This window comes from Ptychodera flava, chromosome 6, assembly GCF_041260155.1.
Source record: "Ptychodera flava strain L36383 chromosome 6, AS_Pfla_20210202, whole genome shotgun sequence".
Lineage (NCBI taxonomy): Eukaryota > Metazoa > Hemichordata > Enteropneusta > Ptychoderidae > Ptychodera > Ptychodera flava.
In genome coordinates, this window is record NC_091933.1 from 27,818,091 (window position 1) to 27,840,503 (window position 22,413).

The 22,413-nt window shown below is 39.6% G+C and overlaps 1 protein-coding gene across 3 annotated transcripts in view; it reads right to left on the reverse strand.

The window, feature by feature from the left end:
• Positions 1–881: 881 nt before the first annotated feature.
• Positions 882–22,413, reverse strand: part of LOC139135382 (aminopeptidase N-like) — a 67,023-nt gene continuing 45,491 nt past the window's right edge. For 2 of the 3 annotated variants that reach the window (XM_070702746.1, XM_070702745.1), the window contains exons 2-16: positions 16,031–17,608; positions 13,419–13,689; positions 11,433–11,553; positions 10,887–11,041; positions 10,104–10,217; positions 8,956–9,093; positions 8,195–8,323; positions 7,049–7,209; positions 6,436–6,530; positions 5,355–5,695; positions 4,534–4,610; positions 4,327–4,437; positions 3,373–3,684; positions 3,003–3,075; positions 882–2,572 (exon numbers count right to left, since the gene is read on the reverse strand). In XM_070702746.1, the coding sequence (XP_070558847.1) occupies positions 2,414–2,572; positions 3,003–3,075; positions 3,373–3,684; positions 4,327–4,437; positions 4,534–4,610; positions 5,355–5,695; positions 6,436–6,530; positions 7,049–7,209; positions 8,195–8,323; positions 8,956–9,093; positions 10,104–10,217; positions 10,887–11,041; positions 11,433–11,553; positions 13,419–13,689; positions 16,031–16,671 (2,898 nt within the window). In that variant the 5' untranslated portion in view covers positions 16,672–17,608 and the 3' untranslated portion in view covers positions 882–2,413. Of the gene's footprint in view, positions 2,573–3,002; positions 3,076–3,372; positions 3,685–4,326; positions 4,438–4,533; positions 4,611–5,354; positions 5,696–6,435; positions 6,531–7,048; positions 7,210–8,194; positions 8,324–8,955; positions 9,094–10,103; positions 10,218–10,886; positions 11,042–11,432; positions 11,554–13,418; positions 13,690–16,030; positions 17,609–17,911; positions 18,035–22,413 lie in introns of those variants that run through there. The other variant, XM_070702747.1, reaches the window with a different exon arrangement.

Genomic DNA, 22,413 nt, shown 5'->3' on the forward strand with positions numbered 1-22,413 from the left:
TTTCAGAGGTGACCCAGATATGTCCTGACTATAGTACATAACCGACTCCAGGGTCTTTGCTCTCTGAGAACCAAGTTATTTATGAGTTGCATGTTTAAATGTGATATTATCAGCCACATTGTAGCCAGCGAGTCGTCTGCATAGCTACAGTGTTGAAATAGATCGATATCTACTGATAAGGTATGCGCGATAGCCTTTTCTCCATTTTAACCGCTTTTAATAGGTGTCCTTGGGCTACCCTTGGGGAGTCGTGTAAATCAGTTAAAAGTGACAACAACAAGTACCGCCACATTCGACCGATATCCCTTTTGACGCTGTTTGAAAGCTAAACCTTGTCAGGTATGAGTTCTCAGCGATGCTTATCACTTAAACGGTTTTCGCCTTGTAGATACTCACCGTTCAACTAGAGTAAGTGAGTTTGTGGTAAGGACAGTGCATACATGGTGTTATCACCAACATGAAATCCTGTGAAATGTATCAAGTATGCGTGTTTACCATACTCGGGTCAAACGATAGCAAATATGCACCCGTAAAAAAATAAGAAACTCCCTATAATCAAAACCAAGAATAAACCGTATTAAAGCACAATGTGTTGAGCTTCATATTTTAGGATGGAAAGAGACATCGATGGACGTAGACATACATACATACATACATACATACATACATACATACATACATACATACATACATACATACATACATACATACATACATACATACATACATACATACATACATACATACATACATACATACATACATACATACATACATACATACATACATACATACATACATACATACATACATACATACATACATACATACATATTAATTTTATTGTAGATAAGGTACGAAATATTTTAGGAGAAACATGGTTCACATGACATTTTGTTTATTTAGCTGTGTAATAATACATATTGAAACGCGCACTGAATTAGAGTAATAAAAATTTGATCGAAGGCAACCTCAGTGTTTGAAATAAACAATTAATTATAAACAAGCGAATAGGGTCAAAGAGTATTAATTTACGTTAGAGATTGTGTCCAGTGTAATTTTCTAACAATAGAAAGTACAATAGATATAGCAATAATGGAAGTGAAATACTGTCAATTTGCCAATTTCAGTTTATACTGTGTCAAATATCAGAAAGATGGACAGTTCAGGTAGGAAAATATTACAACGGTTTTAATTTTGACACACAAACGTTAACTTTAACAATCGAACTTGAAGTAACCATACCGCGAGAACATTTCAGTGCAAGTTTAGATTGAAAGGAAAATGTCTCTGGACTATTCTACATACATTTCTATCGGAATATATATATATATATATTTTACATGCAATTTTTTATTTAAAATTTTACAACAGATATAAACATCAAAATTTACAAATGGAGTACATACGTGTACATCTTTATAATATTTAATAGTAGAAATGAATATCCTTTAACCATTGTTTTGACAAAACCTTATCGACACAATATACACATCAAATGTACAAAATATTAAGGTAGCTTAGAACTCAAGATAGAACTATACCGTCAGATATCATTTTGGAGACCAAGTGCGACACGTTTCAACTCTTTACACTTTCCATAAATGCAATATACATGTACAACTGCAATGTAATGTAAATATTGTGTTTGGAATGGATCGTCCAAGCTCAGATTTGACTCCTCTCCCTCTATATATAAGCTTATATACTGTCCTACATTTTGTCTCTGTGACAAAATCATTCTCAAAGTAATGTGGAAATAGAAAATTTGCTTCAAATTCTTCTTGATTCTCACTTTAAATCACAATGAACAAACCGTTCCCAGTCTATTAGACGATGCAAATCACCGGAGTTAACGGCTGACATTTTAAGAGATTTCCGCGATGCTTCGTAATGCGTGTGTACAAGGCTTCTCAAGTCAACGTTAATACCCTGGCGCAGTTTACAGTTTAGCTACACACAATATGCGTGACAGATTTACAAATTGAAGTGCGAGATAACTATCCTGAGTCATCAGTTCATCTGTTTTCAGTACGAGGTATGTATTTCTATGGAATGATCATAAGTTACACAGTTCACGCTTCTTCGGTTGATCACCTGGTCCCGATCATTTATACGTCACAGTGCTACAGAAATCGTCTTGCCCAGAAGATCCTGCCACGCAAACACTTGTTTGTTTTGTACGGTAATCACAAACGATACGTTCAGTTGTCGCGTACATTGTCTACTTCCCTTTTTTTTTTCCTAACGAGACATCGAACGGTAACACTCGAGAACAGCTACAGAACGTCATGGCGTCTTTCACTCCGATGCACTTCTCACGTCGACCACGGCAAACGGATCACTACCAATGAGAAACTAACAGATACAACGACTCGGCAGCGGCAGCTACAGCGGCTGTCCCCTCCCTCCCTCATCCATTACCTCCCTCCCTCCTCTTGAGCCATCGGTAGACGTTTTTGTAGTTCTTGTCCATCCAGGCGATGTTAAATTTGATTATGTCCAAAGCTTCGTAGAAGTCGTTCACCACATATTTCGGCATGTCGTTGTACTCGCGACCGAACTGTTCCATCTTTGGGAAATTAATAAAAGAAACATATCACGAATTTGAATGGTAGAAGAGAGAAACACTTAACAATCCTACCGTGTATTAATTACTTCTCCGACAAGACAACTTATAAAGTAGTACTAAGATTACCATAACTTGAACTTCACGCATTTAAGCTATCTAAAGACTATTATATATAGATTTACCTATATACTGTCCTACGATACCACATCAAGCGAATACAATGTACTCCCTCTGTATCTCTCTGTCTCTGTCTCTAAATCTGTCCCTGTCTGTCTGTCTGTCTGTCTGTCTGTCTGTCTGTCTGTCTGTCTCTCTTTCTGTCTGTCTGTCTGTCTGTCTGTCTGTCTGTCTGTCTGTCTGTCTGTCTGTCTGTGTCTGTCTCTCTGTGCACACGTTCTACTGGTATAATATTGGAAATATTGAGAAGTACCTCGAGTAAGTCTTTTTTCGAGTTCATTTTGACAGCAAACGTCCAAACAAGCTCGTAAGCGTTCTTTTCATTCCTGTAAGATAAAGGCACGTGAAAAAAAGCTGGAAAAGTAAAGAAACTTGTTCGGTGACCACTCTTTCACGTTTCCAATTGTAAGAGCAACGCAATACTTGAATATTATAGCTGGTCTGTAATTTTAACCATACATTTTATTTTAATATATTCAAAACAATCCGCCTGTTAATTATTTCAAAACTTTTCTGTTATATGATAGATCAAATTCACTGTTCCGGCGGATTATATGTAAAGGTCAAGTTATGAATTGCCAGATTTAATTACTACTTTCACTTGTACCACTAAAAGGACTTACAAGCTAACCAAGAGGTCAAATTTGCTCATGACGAATTGCCATGCCAAGTGATATCCGACGACGGAGTTGTCTCTGACGTAACTGATGATGGAGAAATCGTCGTCCAGTTCCAGTGACTCCTCCAGGTAACGCTTCACCAGCGTGTAGTCCCTGGTGCACGACAGGGCAAACTTCAGTGCTTGCGACAGATGCGAAAGCGTGACGTCCGAAGACACGTGGTACAGGGTCTCAAGAAGGACCTGCCAATCGTCCTCGGAGCCGAACTCGATTGCGTCACAAAGCACGACGTCCAGGATTTCAGTGGGAATGCCGCTAATAATATAAACAGACCAGGCAGGGCGTTAGGGAAAAAACCTGAAACGGCGATCTACTAATATTTGAGCGGAAATACTTGGTGGTCTAGGTATACACAGATGTCGAAAATTATTAAAACAAAACTTGCGCATTTTTCTAAGACAAAGACCTAAAAATTTATGGTCTTGCTAGTTTTATTCTAGAATGTTTGGATTACCGGTATATTGTGGGTTATAGTGCGACCATGTGAACATTTTAAACGCTTCTAGGCATAAAAGGTTTTGCTCACTTCCAAACTTAACGTTATTAGTGTACGTCCTTTGATAAAGGAAACTGGGATTTTTTTCTTCTCTCCAGCAAGAATTAGAAAGCAGCGGTCATTACATCAAGTTTTAAATAAAGAATTGCCTTTAATGTACCAATATATGAAATTCACAATGGCTGTTATTCTTTTCGTCGCCATCGGCATGGCAAAACGCACCTTTTGATTTTCACAAAACAACGCGATGAAAGATTAGATAAATCTTCTCCAAGTTTCAAAATGAGTCAAAACAGGCGGTGAATCGCAAAACCAGAGATGAAAAAAATCTGCCTTAAAACTATAAGCTCCCGAAGACTCCAGGATATGATATATAACTTGGAAGTTTTTGGGTTACTTACTCATGGTGTGTGTCTTCTTTCACCCATTCTTTATGTTTTTGCGCAACTGTCGAAAGACAGTCTTCATCCTCGGCGTAACAAGCAAATTCAACGGCCGTGCGGCGTAAGTGGCTGTGGGAAGGAAAAAGAAAATTCCATGATGGTCATATTTAAAGAAATCTGTGGAGTAAGTCGCATAGGTTTCAATATACGTAATAAAGTACTTACTATTCCAGCTGATCGTCATATGTAAAATCCCAGCCTAGTTCGTCATAGAGAGGCTTGATCAACCGTCGTAAATATTTCTATAATCAGAGAGAAAGGAGTTACGATAACAACGTTAGAAAACCACTCCAGTAGCATTAGTTGGTGGCGTTGAACATCTGATATCGGTGGGAGTATTTGATTTCGTTGATTACGTGTAGGGTATACTATACGTCGCTAATATCATATGCCAGTTGTTGGCGAAAGCAAAATATGTGCATCTGAAGAAACACATTTAGTAATACTCTTAGCATAAATGCCATCTAAAACGTACTCAGAGACGCAGATACATACACAAACATACATACAACATAGCATGAACTTACATGCATATGAGCAAACTCCTACATGCTCAGTGTACGCACATACACATACAGACATGCATACCTACCTACCTACCAACCTACCTACCTACCTACCTACCTACCTACCAACCTACCTACCTACCTACCTACCTACCTACCTACCTACCTACCTACCTACCTACCTACCTACCCTACCTACCTACCTACCTACCTACCTACCTACCTACCTACCTACCTACCTACCTACCTACCTACCTACCTACCTACCTACCTACCTACCTACCTTCCTACATATGGATGCATGATTAGTATGCTCTGAGGTTATAGCATGCTTTATATATATATATATATATATATATATATATATATATATATATATATATATATATATATATATATATATATATATATATGCGTCTTTGTATAAGATGAACCTCCAGGCCTATCAACTATACAATCGTAAGTAGGATAAGCAGGCACCTTATAAAAGCCATATGCAGCAGTCCTCTCGAGTTTATTCTTGAGATAATCGAAGTGTTCTATCGCTGTACCCCAAGGTGAATAATTCTCTGTTTCGAATTGTAGATACTCAGCGAGTCTCAGAGATGTTACAGCGTCAACGTCAAGTGAACGGGACAAGGAGAATACGTCATCGATCAAGGCGGCGCGGTTCTTTACCGGGATCACCTCATGGTCGGTCGTTAGTTGTTGAATCAGCTTATCCCAGCTGTCAGGGTCATAATTCACCCGATAAAAGCCATACTGCTGTATGTTGACCAGCAGCCAGTCTCCCCCTTTGGCGTCGAATAATTCCAACAGAGCTGTTGACATTCGGACAAAAAAAAACAAAGAGGTAATAAAGAGGAGCTTGCTTTCATCCCGAATTCTCGAGCTCCTGCAGGGGTCAAACCATCTTTTCAATTTGGAAACAACGTGGTTTCACAAAAAATTTGAATCTTATGATGCAGGTTTAGCGATATACGGCCGTATGAAACACGGAATCAATTGCGACTGTGTGAGGGTACAATTTCTATCTACTTCAAATATGCACCATATCCGTAACAAACTGATTACACGATGTAATCTTCCTGACATATTCGCTTGTAAATTTCCAAGTACAGTGCAACTTAATTCTCTAGTCTCAACTTTCGGATAGGTAAATGTCATCAATATGGGATTGTATTATCCAAATATATAAAAAAATCATAATGAATGATTCGTTACAAGTCGTTTCTCCCTCAGGGGCGTCCGGGATTTTTTCCGACACGTACATGATGTCATAGGAAAGGTAGAATTATTGCAAAAAAATACTTAAAGCACCGCTTCTACTTCAGTCATTTGTTATGCAGTTCATTTTCCGACAGGAGGAACAGAAGAGCAGTGAAGACGAGATCCAATTGTAAGAAGATTAAGAATGGCAAAGCTCGTCATCAGAGAACAATATTATCATGCTTACAAAGTAATATCATACTTGGGTGAATACTCAGGAGTCAATATTTAAATACTCATTAAATATATCATAAATTCTGAAAGACTCTAGAGGTTTCCAATATCAACGTACCGGATTCATCTTCGGGCTTAAGCCATACGTGCTCTGGGTTTTCCAAGTCTAGTCTCCCTGAGTGTGTGTAGGTCAGTGGGATATGCCATTTATTCCTGGGGTAAAGAATAGTTCAATATATAGCTAAAAATGAACTATTTAAATTCACAAACTTAAGTGAACATGAAGTTGTAATCGAATAAAATTTGATGTTGTTTTTAAAAATTTAAAAATCGGTTATGGCCTTCATAGTTAAAATTAATTCGTGTTAAAGGGCAAGTAGCTGCTTCACTTGCTTTCAATGTCAACTGTAACTATAGTTTCTTGTTCTACTCCCCAAAGCATGTGGAGATACAAAGCATTATGCTTGTCAACTCAGCCTGGATATGTGTTACTGTTGACAAGTTAATTCTGGTCCGGACTACAATTCAAATGTAAACAATAGCAGTGCATTTTACAAGTATGGACGCTATGTCGACAAGTTAAATTGTTTGTTATAGTCACCGTCCCCCCCCCCCACAATTTGTGGAGGGACCGAGGTATATTTCACCACACGCTGGGGAGTTAAACAAGAACTTGCATGTGACATACAATACAAACTGTGAAACAAATCATCAAAAAATTACACCCATACCCCAAGTCCGGGAGCCTGTTTTTATCTTCCACATACATTCTCTGGGTTGCCACTGCGGTGGTTTTGCTGGTTCTTGTCACTGTAACTACTGGAAAGCCAGTCTGGAAGAGCCAGGGATCCATCACTTCCTTGACATCGATGTTTGTACTCCCGATACTTGCCTATTGGAAAGACGTGACGAATAAAACCATCGTTCTTGTTGGTACGGGAATGTAGGGTTTTCCATGGACATCAGTTGATGGAGAGGTTATTATGTAGACAGGGAGTGTGAGTGGGGCACACAGATTAAAGCCTGTACAAAAATACTTTTCAGAGTGTCTGGCTGTTCATTGCTTGGCTTCGATTTTATCGACTGGACATGAATTCCGACTAATTTTCTACTCATTCCGCAAATGTGGCATCCTACACTTGCACGAAAGTGGTCATGACGACAATTTGGGCTGCAGCGTAGAAGTACGCGAAGGCGCGATGGACCATGTAGTCATTCGGAGAGAGAGAGGGGGGGGGGGTAACGAGGGAGCGAGCGAGCGAGAAATTTGCAATTATAATGAGAAACACACGCTGTTAAATCGTGAAAACTCTTACAGTAGCTTTTTCTTGAAATTTTCATTCAGCCTGAAAATGCTAATCTCTGCAGCGAGAAGGAATGAACATACTCGGCTTCTTCATTAAAACTAGCGTTCGTGCCTAAGTGCCGACAAAACACCTGAATTAAAAACCGGGAATTGTATTTACACTAGAAGAATAAACGCCGATCGGCAATTTGTGTGATATATCACATGATCTCCAGGTGCCACACAGCCATGCTCGACCCTTTGTCGAGCGAGGGTCAGGGGTTGATCATAAAAAGGTGCCTCGGCCGCCGGATGAGATATGTCCTCGCTTTCGCAATTCACTTAGATCGAAAACCCTGTCAGAAATGAGTAACGATGGATTTTGCCGTCTGTAAACACCCACCACTTTGCCATTGGCAGCAAAGTAAGCCACTGGTGACAATTATATTTGCTTTCAATGTGGTACTAAAACAAATATATTCTGTCTTGAGTGAACAGATCAGCACCCGAGGGAGCTTTAGCATGGAACAATCTCAGACCCTGTAACAGCATACACAGCTTGCAAGATAATTATTAAACTGTCTGGATTTACCTCTGTGAGGTAGTGCCACAGATCGTCTGTCTCCGTGTTCTTGTACTGGTTGTGCTTCAAGTAATTCCGAAGTCCATCCATGAAGGCATCGCCGAGGAAGTATCGCATCATCTGATTCATTGAAGCGCCCTGTTCAGGTGAATGGTATTGACTTACAAGAATGACGCAGTTTTAACTTTAGCCTGTGTTTGTAATTTTCTGAGCTGCGGTTAAAGACTGTACATGACTTCGTTTCTCTGGCAAGACGAAATGATGGCTGTGGTCTCATTTTTGAAAGAAATTTAAATCACCTCACACGTATAGCAATGGTAAGAGTCAACAATTTGAATGCACATATTAAGGTAGTATGCACCTCGAAAGTGAAAGACTTAAACCTTTGCTCAAACTTTCCTGAATGAAACTTTCAACCATTCTCTTACTAAATCAAAATTAAAAATCTGCGGGGTCACCGGGCAAAGTTTGGAACTAGCGAAACAAATTATCCAACATTTTGCGATATTTGAAATTCAAAATGGCCGCCATTCCTGTGTTAACTCTATGGCAGCAAAATTAAATTTTGGATTTTCGAAAAAATAAGTTTTTCTTTCTCCAAGAGCTTTAAAATGAGCCCCCACAAGTTGTAGATCACAAAAAGTTGCAGAAATTTGAGAGTCTGTCCCCTAGGCGCGTTCTACCTTTAAATAAACTTTTCAAACGCAAGTGCTGGACATGGGAAGTTCTTGGAGATAGCATCTGTTGCTATGGAGACAAATTATACTCACGCGTTCGTAGCCTCTTGAATCAAACAACTTCCATATATCGACATCCCATCCAACATCCATAATTGTAGGATGTGCGCTGGCAATGGCGTCGCTTTCCATCGCGTCAAAGGTCACTTCGTTCTGATAAAACTGGTTAAACTGAGGTGAGAGAAAATAAGCGAAGATGGTGTCGGCGACGTCAATGATCTTAAATTACACGTCTGTTACCTGTGTGACAGTCGAGAAGCAAATAAACTCGTAGAGACGATAGTGACACGGTAAACGAGGCGTTAAACCTCCTATAACCCACTCACAAGAAGTGACATGTCCGCGTAAAGGAGTGATTAAGTGTTGGAAAAACAACTGTCCTGCTCAGGCAGCAATTGACCGTCACACTTACAATTCTCCTTAAGGGAGCTTCGAGTCAGTATGTTTGGCGGAGGAATCTGAAAGGGTCATGTTTTACAACCTGATCTAAGGGGAAATGTCACATTTTACATGTAAACACTTGTATGGGGATGGGGGTCATGTTTACATTTGCTAATGACATCATGAACACGTTTCCGAATAGTAAATCTGTTAGTTACAGTACTGATAATTTTACAGTAATCCGATGAGAATTGTCAATCATGAAGGGAAGTGATGCGCAGTGCTTTAAAGAATTTATTGTTACTGAATTTAATCATCTTGCCCGATTGTTTTCCCTTTATCTTGCCTTTTCTGGGCGAAATGTCGCTTGAAATGTGGCTAAAACAATGCGAATCAATTTCCTTAAAAACAATGTATAGTATCGTGTCACATCGCCATCCGTTTGACACATTGTCACCATGACAAAACAGTAGCAATATATGTCTGTTCCGTGATCAGTGTGAATGTCTGTACGTACATTCATTATCATAGTCAGCAAGATTTATCGCATATCAAGGACATATACTGATTTCAACTGAAACTTTCAATTGTGGAGTTGGGTGAGGATCATATTTTACAATTTTGAAAAAAGATGTCACTCTGTAAAAGGAGAACTGGGGAGGGTCACATTGTACATGATGGACACCCTCGATAACCTATGGTCGAGCCCCCCTTTAATAACGGAAAGTTTCCTAATGGTCGAGCGGTACATGAAAATACCTTCTATAGTCACGATCATATGGGATTCAGTTGACACTTACGATATCCCATGATGGTTCGACAAAGTCTACAGCCATGAACTCGAAGTACCGAGCAAACCCTTCATTCAACCAGGTGTACTTCCACCATTCCAGTGTTACTAGATTACCAAACCACTGATTGAACACGAAGAAATAAAAGAGAAAAAAGTGAAAGTCAGGGGCCACATCAGGTAAACTCAGGAAACTTGGCCAGCGGTGACTGTGTTTCGTCTTATGATTCAAAAGTCAACCTTTCCGTAATTCGCTCCAAATTATCGATTTTCTCTCCTTGTAAGCCCAAGGAATGACAATAATCGATACTACGGTATGGAAAACGACGGAGCGTCCCAATTATCCAAATTACGATCAGTTGGTGTTCTTTGAAATTTTACAAAGGGAAGCAACATGCTTCTCATCCAGCAGAAAGACAAAAAACCGAGCCATCTAAAACGCTTCTGGTTTGGGTCAGCGTAAGCATTATCCCAAAGCCTCATTAAATGTTCCGATAAAACTATGTGAAGACTATTTGATCATACTTAATCACACTAATTTCGGAGGGCGGAGAAGAAGCAAAATTTCAGTCTGTATATAAATATAATCTATGAAATTTCTTTCTTTCATGTCATTTTCACTTGACTAAGGTGATTTTCCTAATTGCTTACACATTGATCTAAATTGATATCAGTAAAAGACCATTCATTATATATATATATATATATATATATATATATATATATATATATATATATATATATATATATATATATATATATATATATATATATATATATATAAAATACCAACCTGATGAACAAGTTCATGTCCAATTATATTAGCGACAGCCAGGGCCGTGTCTGGAGCTTGCGTTGTCTTATTGTATAGCATCAGATGGTGAACATAGATAACAAGCCCCCAGTTTTCCATGGCACCAAAGGCGAAATCCGGAGCAGCAATCATATCTTTAATGGGAAAACATATTACTTATGAAGTTTTAGAGATTCGTAGTACTGATGTATCACCGTGAGAAAATATCGTGTCTATCATGGAAAGAGATAACGACCTTGACAACAGAGGGTTTGTTTGTAATAAAAGCTTGGCAACCTCTTTAATCCACGAAAATGCCCTATGCTTCCTTATAATTTCAGTTGCGATGGTAACACGGTAGCATCATGAGCGAAATAAAGAATTTCATCTTCCTAATAACTGAATGAAGATCTCATTTCAGTATTACCTACACGTACATGCATAAAATTAAAGAGTACGTGTATTGTTTGCAACGAAAACAGAAAGTGTCGCTCATTTGGCTTGACACTCGATGCTTGTATACTTAGTGACATTGTGCGTACTAACCTAGCTTGGGAAGGGGATATGGTATACCCCACAGATCGTTAAGGTAGTCTAACATTTGAGATCCGACATGCAGTGCGTATTCAGCGCTGTCAATTAACTCTTCCTGGGACCACACGCGAAACTGCAGAAAGAGTCAATATTTCACAATGATTAGTTATCGTGCCATACTGAAGACTAGATAGCTGTCATCCTTTTCGTAAAAAACAAATGGAGTTCATGATCACTTTACAAGTATTTGAGTATTTTGACATAACTTTTGATTAATTTCTTCTACTCTGCCCATTTATTATGTTGTAATACCCGTCATTCAAGTTCATTTGTTGAAAAGACATCGTCATTGCATTTGCAGATACAGATCCGGACTGAAACTTGGTGCTGATAATGTCAGCATGCAAATAAATATTGAATGCGGACTTGGCGCATGGCATAAATTAAAAAAAAACCATCTCAAATCATTATTAATAGCTACTGCTTCCCTTAAACTCTGCATTTGTTTTAAACCTAAGATTTTTCAAGCCTTGGGTTCTTTTGATTATTCAAACCACTATTTAAATCTATTAGTTTATTCGGCACATCTTCATTCTACTTTGTGTTCCACAGAGACTATACTTTGGATGGAAATTGACGATGCTGTGGACGACAGCAAACCTTTGTTAAACCTAATAATCAGAGGTTTTTCAACTGCATATTTTAGATTATTTACATTACGGACAGAAATATACAATTATGTTTGGGGTTATTTTAAAGATGACTGCAAAATCTAGAAACATTCGCTCTGCAGTGGCCGATTACCCATACAAGGTAAGGGGGATCGATACGATGACCTTCAACTTTTTGGGTCATCGAATCAAGTGTTGGATGTCTTTCAAAAAGTCGATCCCAGCACTTTCACAACGATGTCAGTCTGTCCTTGGAGACTGGCTACACAACCGTGTCATAAATTTCTAATTCGACATAAAGTTTTACTTTCTCGGATGGAAAATACTCATTCGCGAATACAGGCAGCATTATATCAAGATCTATCAAGATCATCCCAAAGATAAGTTGAAAGACGCTGTATACGACTCTCCACCCTGTCACATATTTCTTTTTCCGCTGCTGAAATGTGCGCTATTTAACATAAGACTTATTTTGAAATTGAAATGCGAAAGCCACACTAGTAGTACTCTCTTTATTAAAATAAGCATATTAGGTTTGTTCAAAAAAGAATTACCGTATGCAAAGAAAGGAGAGTAGTTTTATATTTGTTGGCGTGATATTTCCTGGCCTTAACTTTGTATCGCCCACACGATATTATCTGTTATTAAGAAGGCTTCAACACATTTCCAACTTTGTTATGGCAACAGTGTCTTACTGGAAATCTTGTTAAGGCCATCAAACTATTCGCCGACAGTTAACTGTTGGCAGTCATGACTGCCGATGTTTATAGTGTTTGGTGTAGCTAATCCCCTGAAAACAGTGAAATCTAGTGAGATTATTGTCCATACCAGTTTTCACGGTACATGTAACTCCGTAATGGTTTTAATTCATCCAAGCTGCGGCCCTTTTCACATAAAAGTATGCGGAGTCGATGAGGCTTGAAAATAGATTACAATTTGCGGTGACATTCGCGTCGAGACCGAAATCTCGTTCCATCTATCAAACTGTCCGTTAACGAGATATGTCATGTTGAGTCTCAATGTTTGGAGTTTGTTCTGTTCGGCCACGATAATCCACTCCACTGAATAATCTTCAAAGATTATTGTCAAACCCCATTTTTCACCATGCGAGGATTGAGGATGTCATTTAGCGGTTTGCAGACAGGATTTGTTTGTATTACTGTGTTTTACACTGTGAGGCGTTCCCTCCGAAGCACTTGTATATAGAGGGACCGTGATACAATAAAGTTTAACCTTCGTGCGCATTCAGGAATATCCTCCGATAGAGGGATACGTTGAGTTAATAGAGGCTTATGGGCTGGTGCCCCAGCCTTCAACCCCAACTTACCAGCACGCCTTGCTTAGTTGTTGTCTCCCTGGACTTGAAATCTGTGATTGCCATGGCAATTATGTATGTGGACATGATGGGCGTGGTGTCAAAGGTCACGACCATCCATTCCCCGTCGCTTTCATTCCGTATACTGGGCATGTTACAGAGAGCTATTCTGCCGACCCTGTGTTTTATGGTTATGTCGAATCTTGCTTTATATCTGGGTTCATCAAAGGACGGGAATACTCTCCTTGCATAGAGGGTCTCCAACTGCGTCAACGCGATGTACCTACACCAAACATTCATGTACAGAGAGAGAGAGAGAGAGAGAGAGAGAGAGAGAGAGAGAGAGAGAGAGAGAGAGAGAGAGAGAGATTCTCCATGTTTGTCATATACACTGGCAGTAAATGCACTGGACACAAGTTCAAAAAAATGAAAGTCATATAGGCCTACATTTTCCGTTTTTGAGAATTATGAAAGGAAAACACAGAGTTAGGCGTTGCATTTCCAAGAAAAGTATGGAATGCAAGTTTTCCCCATTTTCAGCCTGAGCTATACGGGTAATGGTTATTGGGTTTTATGATCCAAAAATATGCATAAGGTCATGATTATCTATTATCCTATATTGTAAAAAACAGTTTGAAATTACCTTTAGCAAATTACAAGCAAACGCGTAAGACCTCAATTTCCGCGGCACTGACTACACTAACTCACTTAGTTGAAATTTGAAATTGCCTTTAGTAAAATGTGAGCAAACGTGTGAAACTTCAATTTCCGCAGCATTTACTACACTACCGCTCTTCACTATGCTTGTACGTGATGCATCAAGTCATAGACAGTAGAAGTCTCGCTTCTATTCGGATAAAAGACCAAGTATGGTTTCTGCAGGCTTTATGAACTTCAAGTCCGTACTTAAATTCATCAATACCTTTATTGAAAGTGATGACCTTCATCAATTCAAAGTTACGGCTGGCGGAACGGGAGGCCTCGATCGCTGGTGATTTGGCCTGCAACGTCAACCGGCGCGAAGACATGCTAACAGGCGATACACGTAAATGGAAAATGCCATGTAAAGCCACGTGACCACGCAAAAACAGGTACTCGCCGGTACGAACAACGAGTTCAGAGATGTTCCTCTTCAGTTAAAATCGACTCATATTGCAGTAATTTTGCCATGAATACTCGCTTTTTTTCAATGACCTTAATTATATGACATTTTGGCGCTGTCGTTCGAAATTCCTGGAAAAAAACACTCAAGCGCACTCTAATTTTGTTGACTTTGCACACTGGCGATTGGCATCAAACACGTGATTCGGGAGAAAAGTGAGATACGTAATCGGATTTAGATTCAGACTCTGATCCGTGGAACTCCTGGCGACTGTATTAAACTACGTTACTGCTGATGATGTCACAGCTATTTACTCTGGAAAGTGCAATCTAAACAGCGATATGAAGCTACATAAATCTTCTCTTCTATATTTTGGCAGGATGCCCAGGGAAATGGAAAAGAGATACGCGTGACATTGCGATTAATAATGCATGAATACTCTAAAGCGTGCACTTGAGCAAATAATTCCGATGTAATTAGAACATTTGTTGTCGAAATGTCGAATCACAGGAAGAGAATTCTGCTAGACATTACACCTCTGCTAGACATTACACCCTTGTGTAGTATTGTTAACTGTTTAAAACGCAGTTAAACTACAAAACAAGTACACCACTTATTCTTAGGGTAATTTTGAGTACGGACCTGTTTTTTTTATACTGTATATGGTAAATTTGCTCTTGTAGCTTATTATATTACGCTGAAGAACCACGAGAAAACAGTGAGCCCGTGTACAGTGGTTTTCCTGGTAGCACACATTTGTGGATAATATGAACTAACTAATGATGGAGGTAACGTGACGTTCGATTGTGGATATGTATAGATAACACACGCTATGCCTCTTTAGTAAATATGGTAAACGAAGTCTGGGGCGACAGGTTTTGACCTCGGCGGACTATCAAGATCGTTTTGAGGCCGTATTCAGCTGACTGACAGAGGTAATGAAAACGTCACCACGCAATGTACGCTTAACCTTTGTTTTCAATGACTTCTAGCTCTCTCCCTTTCACATTTCAATGACAAGAAAGTGTGATCTTATTGTCTTTTAATATCCCCTGCTTCTTTGATTAAACAAGTCGTTTATTGTCTCTGCATCCCGCTGTTACCTGGCAACCGGGAGAGGTCGTAAACGATTTTATGTAGAACGTATCCGTTCTGAGCATATCAACGGTGACTTGAAAACTGCTGACTTTCGTGTGAACAGGCGATTAAACAGCGCATCGCTGCGTGCAATTTGAAAGTAACAATGTTGGACAAAAGCATTGTCGCTCCCTGGTTGGCCATCACTATAGTATGATCCCAGATACGATAGAGTGTGATGCCGGTCAAGCCAAAGGCGATTCATAGCCACGAATTATCCATTAAGCAAGAAAATGAACAAACACGGCAGATATAAACATAGCAAAATATTTGTGTTTGAGTAAAGGTATTTGTTTTCTCTTTTTCTTAAGGATATAGACGAAGTTTGAAGATGTCTGGTGAAAGTTCAAAGCGTCAAAAAGGTTTGAAAGGAAACTGAACGTACCTTGTGTCATTACCGACTTTGTAGGACTCAACGTAGAAGCCGAGCTGGTCCGAGTTATTCAATGTACCCTTGTACTCCATCCCTATGACGTAATTACGATTCGCTTGAATTTCATCGTAGGTTTCTATGGTGATGAAGTCGTAGAGTTTGTCGAAGGCGATGGTCTTCACGCTCAAAGTATTAGAGTCGTCGTCGGTTATCTGTAACGAGTCTCTGTGGATGTCAAGGTTTCTACCGTGCAAAGTAATCTTCCTCGAGTTCTGCAGACTGGTCGTGGAGATCTCGACCCTTCCGTCGAAGCGGAACTGGTTTTCTCCGTCCTCTGCGTCGAGGTAGGGCGTCAGCTTGATCTTGTAGTGGGTGGGCTGCATGGTCTGAGGGAGGCGCCCGTGGTAAGGTTGCTTCTCCGTGTTTTCTACCGGTTCCGGAAGCCTGTCGGTGCTGACGGAGCACCTGTCGATGTTCGGGCTCCTGGTGACGAACACTGAGAGTGTCAGAATCACGATGACGAATAACAGAAGGACGAAGACCATGAAAGACGCTTTGGTCCTGGACACCGTGTAACCGGCCGACGGCATTTCGATCCTCAAAGTTGTCGTTCTTATGTCGTTCGCCATGATATTGTTCTGTTCTCTCTCCATTTTGTTCAGATTGTGTGAGCGGGATGCGATGACTTCAACGGCTGCAACGGCAGAACACGACCGCGGTTCAAGTCGTGAATTTCCGCACTCCTTGTCGATGTCGCCAACAATCTATACAAGACCTGAAAACTGGGGAGGAGCAACTACTTTCAGCGTTCGAAGCAGAGGCTGGCAGCGTCGTAGAGATCGTGACATCGATATTGCACAACAAAACTGTCGCTTTTTTAAGTGTAGCTGAGAACTCTCTTTCGGGAAATTCTCTGTGGGTAAAGGCTGCGTCAGCTTTAGGTGTTGCGCGAGTATTTCTAAAACTTTGGCGACTTGGTTGCACCGAGCACCTCCCGCAGTGACACAGGTCTCAAGTCTGAACTCTTTCTCCGTGAAGTTCCCTCAAGAACTCAGAAGCTTCCTTAATTACGCTTATTTTTTTTCGCTACCCTGGGAGTTTCGGTCTGCTACGACATAGAGAGCAAGGTTCATCCAAGGAGTTAAAAAAGATTTATGCAAGGGGAGGAAAAAAACGGAGTTCAGTGATTGAGTTGTTGGGCTTGCAGTAGAGCTGGCCTTATCCGGAGGTTGTGGAAATCGAAGCACCTGGATAGATTGATCAATCCGTTTACAAGCTGCGATGAAATAATCACCTGATTGGACAGGCCTGGCGACGGTTCCCTCGATCGATCTCAGAGATACTGCCGGCTTCGGATTACGCCCGTTCCGTCGGTCGCACACCTCTAATGCCTTATATGAAGTCACCGTGTACACAGTGCTGACCAGACAGTCGTTAGAGACCTTTCAGGTAGTCTTTGCGGAAAGGCAAAATTCCCAGTCCGAATAGTTGAAATTCGCTGCTGCTACGACAGACTAAGGCTGACTCACACACATTCGATTCAGCTGTGCATTTATACTAGCGTCCTAGCGGATCCTAAAATTAAGATTCCTGCAACGTAAAAGAAAACTTAGAACATTTACAAGTGTTTCAGTGAGCATTAAAATCGCCGTTGTGCAAAAAAAACAAAAACAAAAACAAAAACAAAAACCATACACGAAAAAACCCCGAAAACTCGCGCTCGAACCACTATTTAAGAGGAAGGTGCAGTGACTATGAAATGATTGAGACGGGTTTTTAAATATATTAATTAACGTAAATACATTTGGCCATGAAATGTCGTATGAGAACTGTTTAGCGTGAATCCGATAAACCCCACTTCCCTCGGGATATGATCTGTATACCAACCCCCACCTCTCCTAACCTTCTGAGCTGAACACCCGTACCGATAACGTGTTTGAATGAAGTTATAAGGCTCGTGAGAATGCATCATGTTCGCTACTTCATCCTTCTACTCGACATGCACATCGATGTCCGCCATCCTGCCCCAGGGGAATGCCGGGAAATCAGCCGGTCACAGCTAAGCTGTGATAGATTGCCTTATTCCCCGATTTCCATTGCACAAACAGCGCCCTGAGCTAACATTATTTAATCAGCTAGCAATCGATATGAAATTAGCTCAACGCCTTCGTCACTCGGTCTCATGCACTGTGCTTCAAGTGCGATGTTTCCGACCGCTGACAGATACACGGTCGATGTTCTCGTGATAGAAAACGAAAATCCCTGTGTACACCATTATTCCCTGTCACTGAATGTGTACACGAGAGTGAAATGTAAGAATACAAGATAAATCTTTTCCATTTATATGATCTGCGTGAACCACCATTAATTTTCATAAAGTCAACAGTCGACAATCTGTTTATCGGGTGTGGGAAATTTACACTAAATTTGTGACATTTTTCATCGTCTCCATAAGGCGTTCATACTTTCTCGCCTCAAGTTACAAAGTCAAGCTCTTCAGATCGGAAATATGGGTTTACAAACTTGAAGTGATTAGCCAAGATATGCCCATGGTACTTTTCTTTAACATTGTTATTACTCTGTACGTTTACAATTTCTCCTACAGTAACTCTGTTACTGAAAATATGTGATACACATATCGAAGGGTTCATAATTAATTAGTTGACAGCAAAGACCCTATAGAACCTATGTTTACATCAAAAAGTCAAACGATTACTTATGGGCGGCGTTTTCGTCTTACATTTTGCATGCCTTGAAGAAGTCGCACATTGTAACCTTCTTGGGGAAACTGCAGTGATTGGCTGGAATGATTAAGCGAAAGACGGGTATACTAACCGATCCACGTTGTATCGTTATCGATGAGCTACGGTAGGTTGTTGTATATTCCGAAGCTCACATACGGGACATTGGTATGCATGTGCGCACACGGATAACCTGGTGTTTCCAAAAGATTATTCACTCAGCTTAAGTTTGCTCTAATTGTCGGCAGATCATGAAAGAGTCCAGAAGGCAGTGGAGAAAAATACTTTAATCTTTGCTCAAATAGGTGCGGGAAAATAGTACTTACCTTTTAAAATTTTACGATGCAGCAATACTTAAAAATGATCTGTCTAATGCGCTAACTAGAATCTTGGTATTTTTCGCCGATGCTAAGTAAATTAAGCCTCGACTTGTTCTCATCCCGAACCCGTATTTCACCTTTAACCTCCATATGCTGTTCAACCTAGGTGCACTTTTCGGTGTTTTTGTATGTATGAGCAATGTGTGTGTTTGTAATTTGTTTATTGTTATTTGCATTAAGTCAAATTGGAATTCCCTAGTCACAATAAGATATGCATGGTTGATTGCGCATATATACTGTCTATGATGATATACAAAGCGTTATGTTTACGAGGATAATATTTGGTATTTCTCCCCAGAGAGAGGCTACTAAAAGGCAGAGCCATTGTCCCTTGTTAGTGTCCAAACACACAGGCAAGAGGACTGAGTGGACTGTTTTTCATGTTGACGCGCGACTTGCCACTGACATTGACCAGATGTAGATTCTCATTCCTTTCTGAGAGTTGATCATGAAGTCCAAACCCGCGCATGCGTACCTTTACGGGTGACACATATGCGTGAACATAATGTGTCCGAAATTAGCTTGCACTGATTTTTTTTTCAGTTCTTCGTTGAACGGAGAATCAACGTGGTAGATGATAACTTTTATTCTACGTAAAAGTATCGATCTATCTCTTGGGATAAGTTATTGGACTCTAAAGTCATAGTGAGAGGACGGTCTCGTATCCTTACTTTTGATGATAAATGCATGTAGTTAATACATAGGTACGAATGGTAACGAAATTTATAGTAACAAATAAAAAAACCCTCATATATATGTACAACATGTATAGTGATATATGGTTATGGAATATTTTGCAGCCGAAATTTTTTCCACAAATTTCATGATTTTAGCTTCAAACTTAATACACAGTTTTATCTTTCATCGACATACACCATTCTTAGTAGTACAAGAGGTCCTCGTATGGATAATTTTGATAACTATGATTTTTTTGGTGGCAGCCAAAATGTGGCCACCTACGTACAGCTTTTTATACGATTTGTGCATTATGTGTTAAGTCGGTGAAAGTAATACAAGAGCAATAATGTAAACTGCATGACCTCTTGAATTCGAAAGAAAAACCCAGCAATGAATATCTGTTGATTTTTAAGCGCGACAGCCTTGCGTACTAACTGCTACAGCGCCGTAGCCTTGATGAAAGTGCTTTCACAAAAAACAGTTAATTTTGAATGGGCCGATGTCTGAATGACTCAGTCAATAAAGGATTACACGTTGGCAGTGACACGGAATATATTCCTTAAATTGTGTGATTTCAATCTAGTGAGAGCCGCAAAATTTAATGACCTCTTGGGAAACAAGATTGACACATAGTGCCCTAAGTTTGTAGACATCGTATACCAACGCATTTGCAAACACTTGGCTGAAAAAGAAGATATTTTCACACATGTAATAGAGTTTGATGTTTCATACACAATTACTTACATAGGTATATATATGTAATATATCTAATATCTTTCTGTTGCGATACAAGGTTAAGCTCAACATCACATAATGTGTCATACAGTTCACAGTTTTAAAAAGTTGCACTTGGTTCATGATGGCACAGTACATTAAGTCCGTGTAGAAATAAGTAAGAACATTGAAAATATTACTCCGAACTCTTTCTGAAACTGTTATTTTGTGCAGTGCCGGTAGTTATCAAACGTTTCGGTGACACCTGCTACACAAACCCTGGCAATGCTTGATTAGTATTTCAAGTGCATGGTTGGCGTGGCACAAATGTGTTTCGTGAGTAATTACATTTCACCACGCTTCAACAGTACCAAATGTCGGCTATAAAGGTTTAACGATCTTTGGTTTAGGTAGCTTCTGTCTCCTCGACGTATTTCTGATAGAGTGCGTTTTTGTTGAACGTATCAGCTCGAGTATTTTCATAGAAATGAAACCTTGTTGACAATGTATGTGTTGTTCCTTATTTTATTGTTTCATATGTCAGTACGATGACATTGAATTTTAAAGTCAATTAAGATCTTAATTACACACCACAGTGACCGCTTTCCTCGCCTTCATAAAATGCCTAGGTGAAGAATTTTAAGTATTTAACAATTAAGAACATTTCAAAAAATTAACAATCAACATCAAAGTCACTAGAATCTGATCAACTGTATCATCACCGACAAATCGGATTGCTCTAAAATGTTCACGTTTTTTGAAATCAAAAACGCATACCACATACTGCAAATCTGCCGAATCGGATCAAATTCCGAGAAACAGTAATACGACGTAGTGTTCAGGAAAAAGACACAGTATTGTGTTCTCGATTACAAAAATTGCAAGAGAGTGGTTTAGTAAAAATAACCGTCACAATTTACAGCACTGCCGTCCCACTGTTTTATAGATACGCTTATGGGCAAGACAACGACGCTATCAGGTGTAAAAAGGTGCTACGGCCGTCGGATGTGTTAGAACCTTGGTTTTTTGGTTGTTTTAATTTTCAAGACTTGTGAAAGGATGACGTGACCGGCTTTGATAATCAGCAAAGGCTGTTGTAGATGAACGTTACACAGCATGAATAAACATACATTTATAAGAACAAAGATAACGCGAATAAGCGGAGGAAAGTGACTCTAAGACACTGAATTACCTGTATTGCATTCATCATATCTGTCAGTCGGTCGATAACCCGTCTACCTTCCCGTCTACTTTTAAACAAACAATGTATATATTCTTGTATATACTGTGTAGGTATTTACATATATATATATATATATATATATATATATATATATATATATATATATATATATATATATTTAAAAACTATCTACTGTTGATTGACCAATCAGAGTGCTCAATTCAGGGTGTTTTATCTACTCGTAAAGCCTTGGTCACCAAATTCCAGAAACGAATGACAGCGCCGTAGTAAAGTACTGTCTAATCAAAAGTGAACATGTCATATTCTGTAGACATCTGGTACGTTTTAATATTCAAATTTGGTAACACAGCGGAAACCAGCTGCAACACAAAATCTGCTGTGGTACAAACATAAACTAATGTGCCCTAGGGCATTTATAGGATGTTCCATTACATTGGAAGGCTGTTTCACAAATAAAAGTTTTAATTCATATCCTAAACATGTCACATTGACAAAGGGGACGGTTGACGTAAACACATTGAAAACGAAAATATATCAGTTAGGGGCGATAGTTTTTAAGTCGGATAAAACCCTCGTACTCGGGCTCTTCTGGTATATAAAGTCCAACCCTACAATAAAATGTCGAGGCCTGCGGCCTCGACATTTTATCGTTGGGTTGGGCTTTATATACCAGAAGAG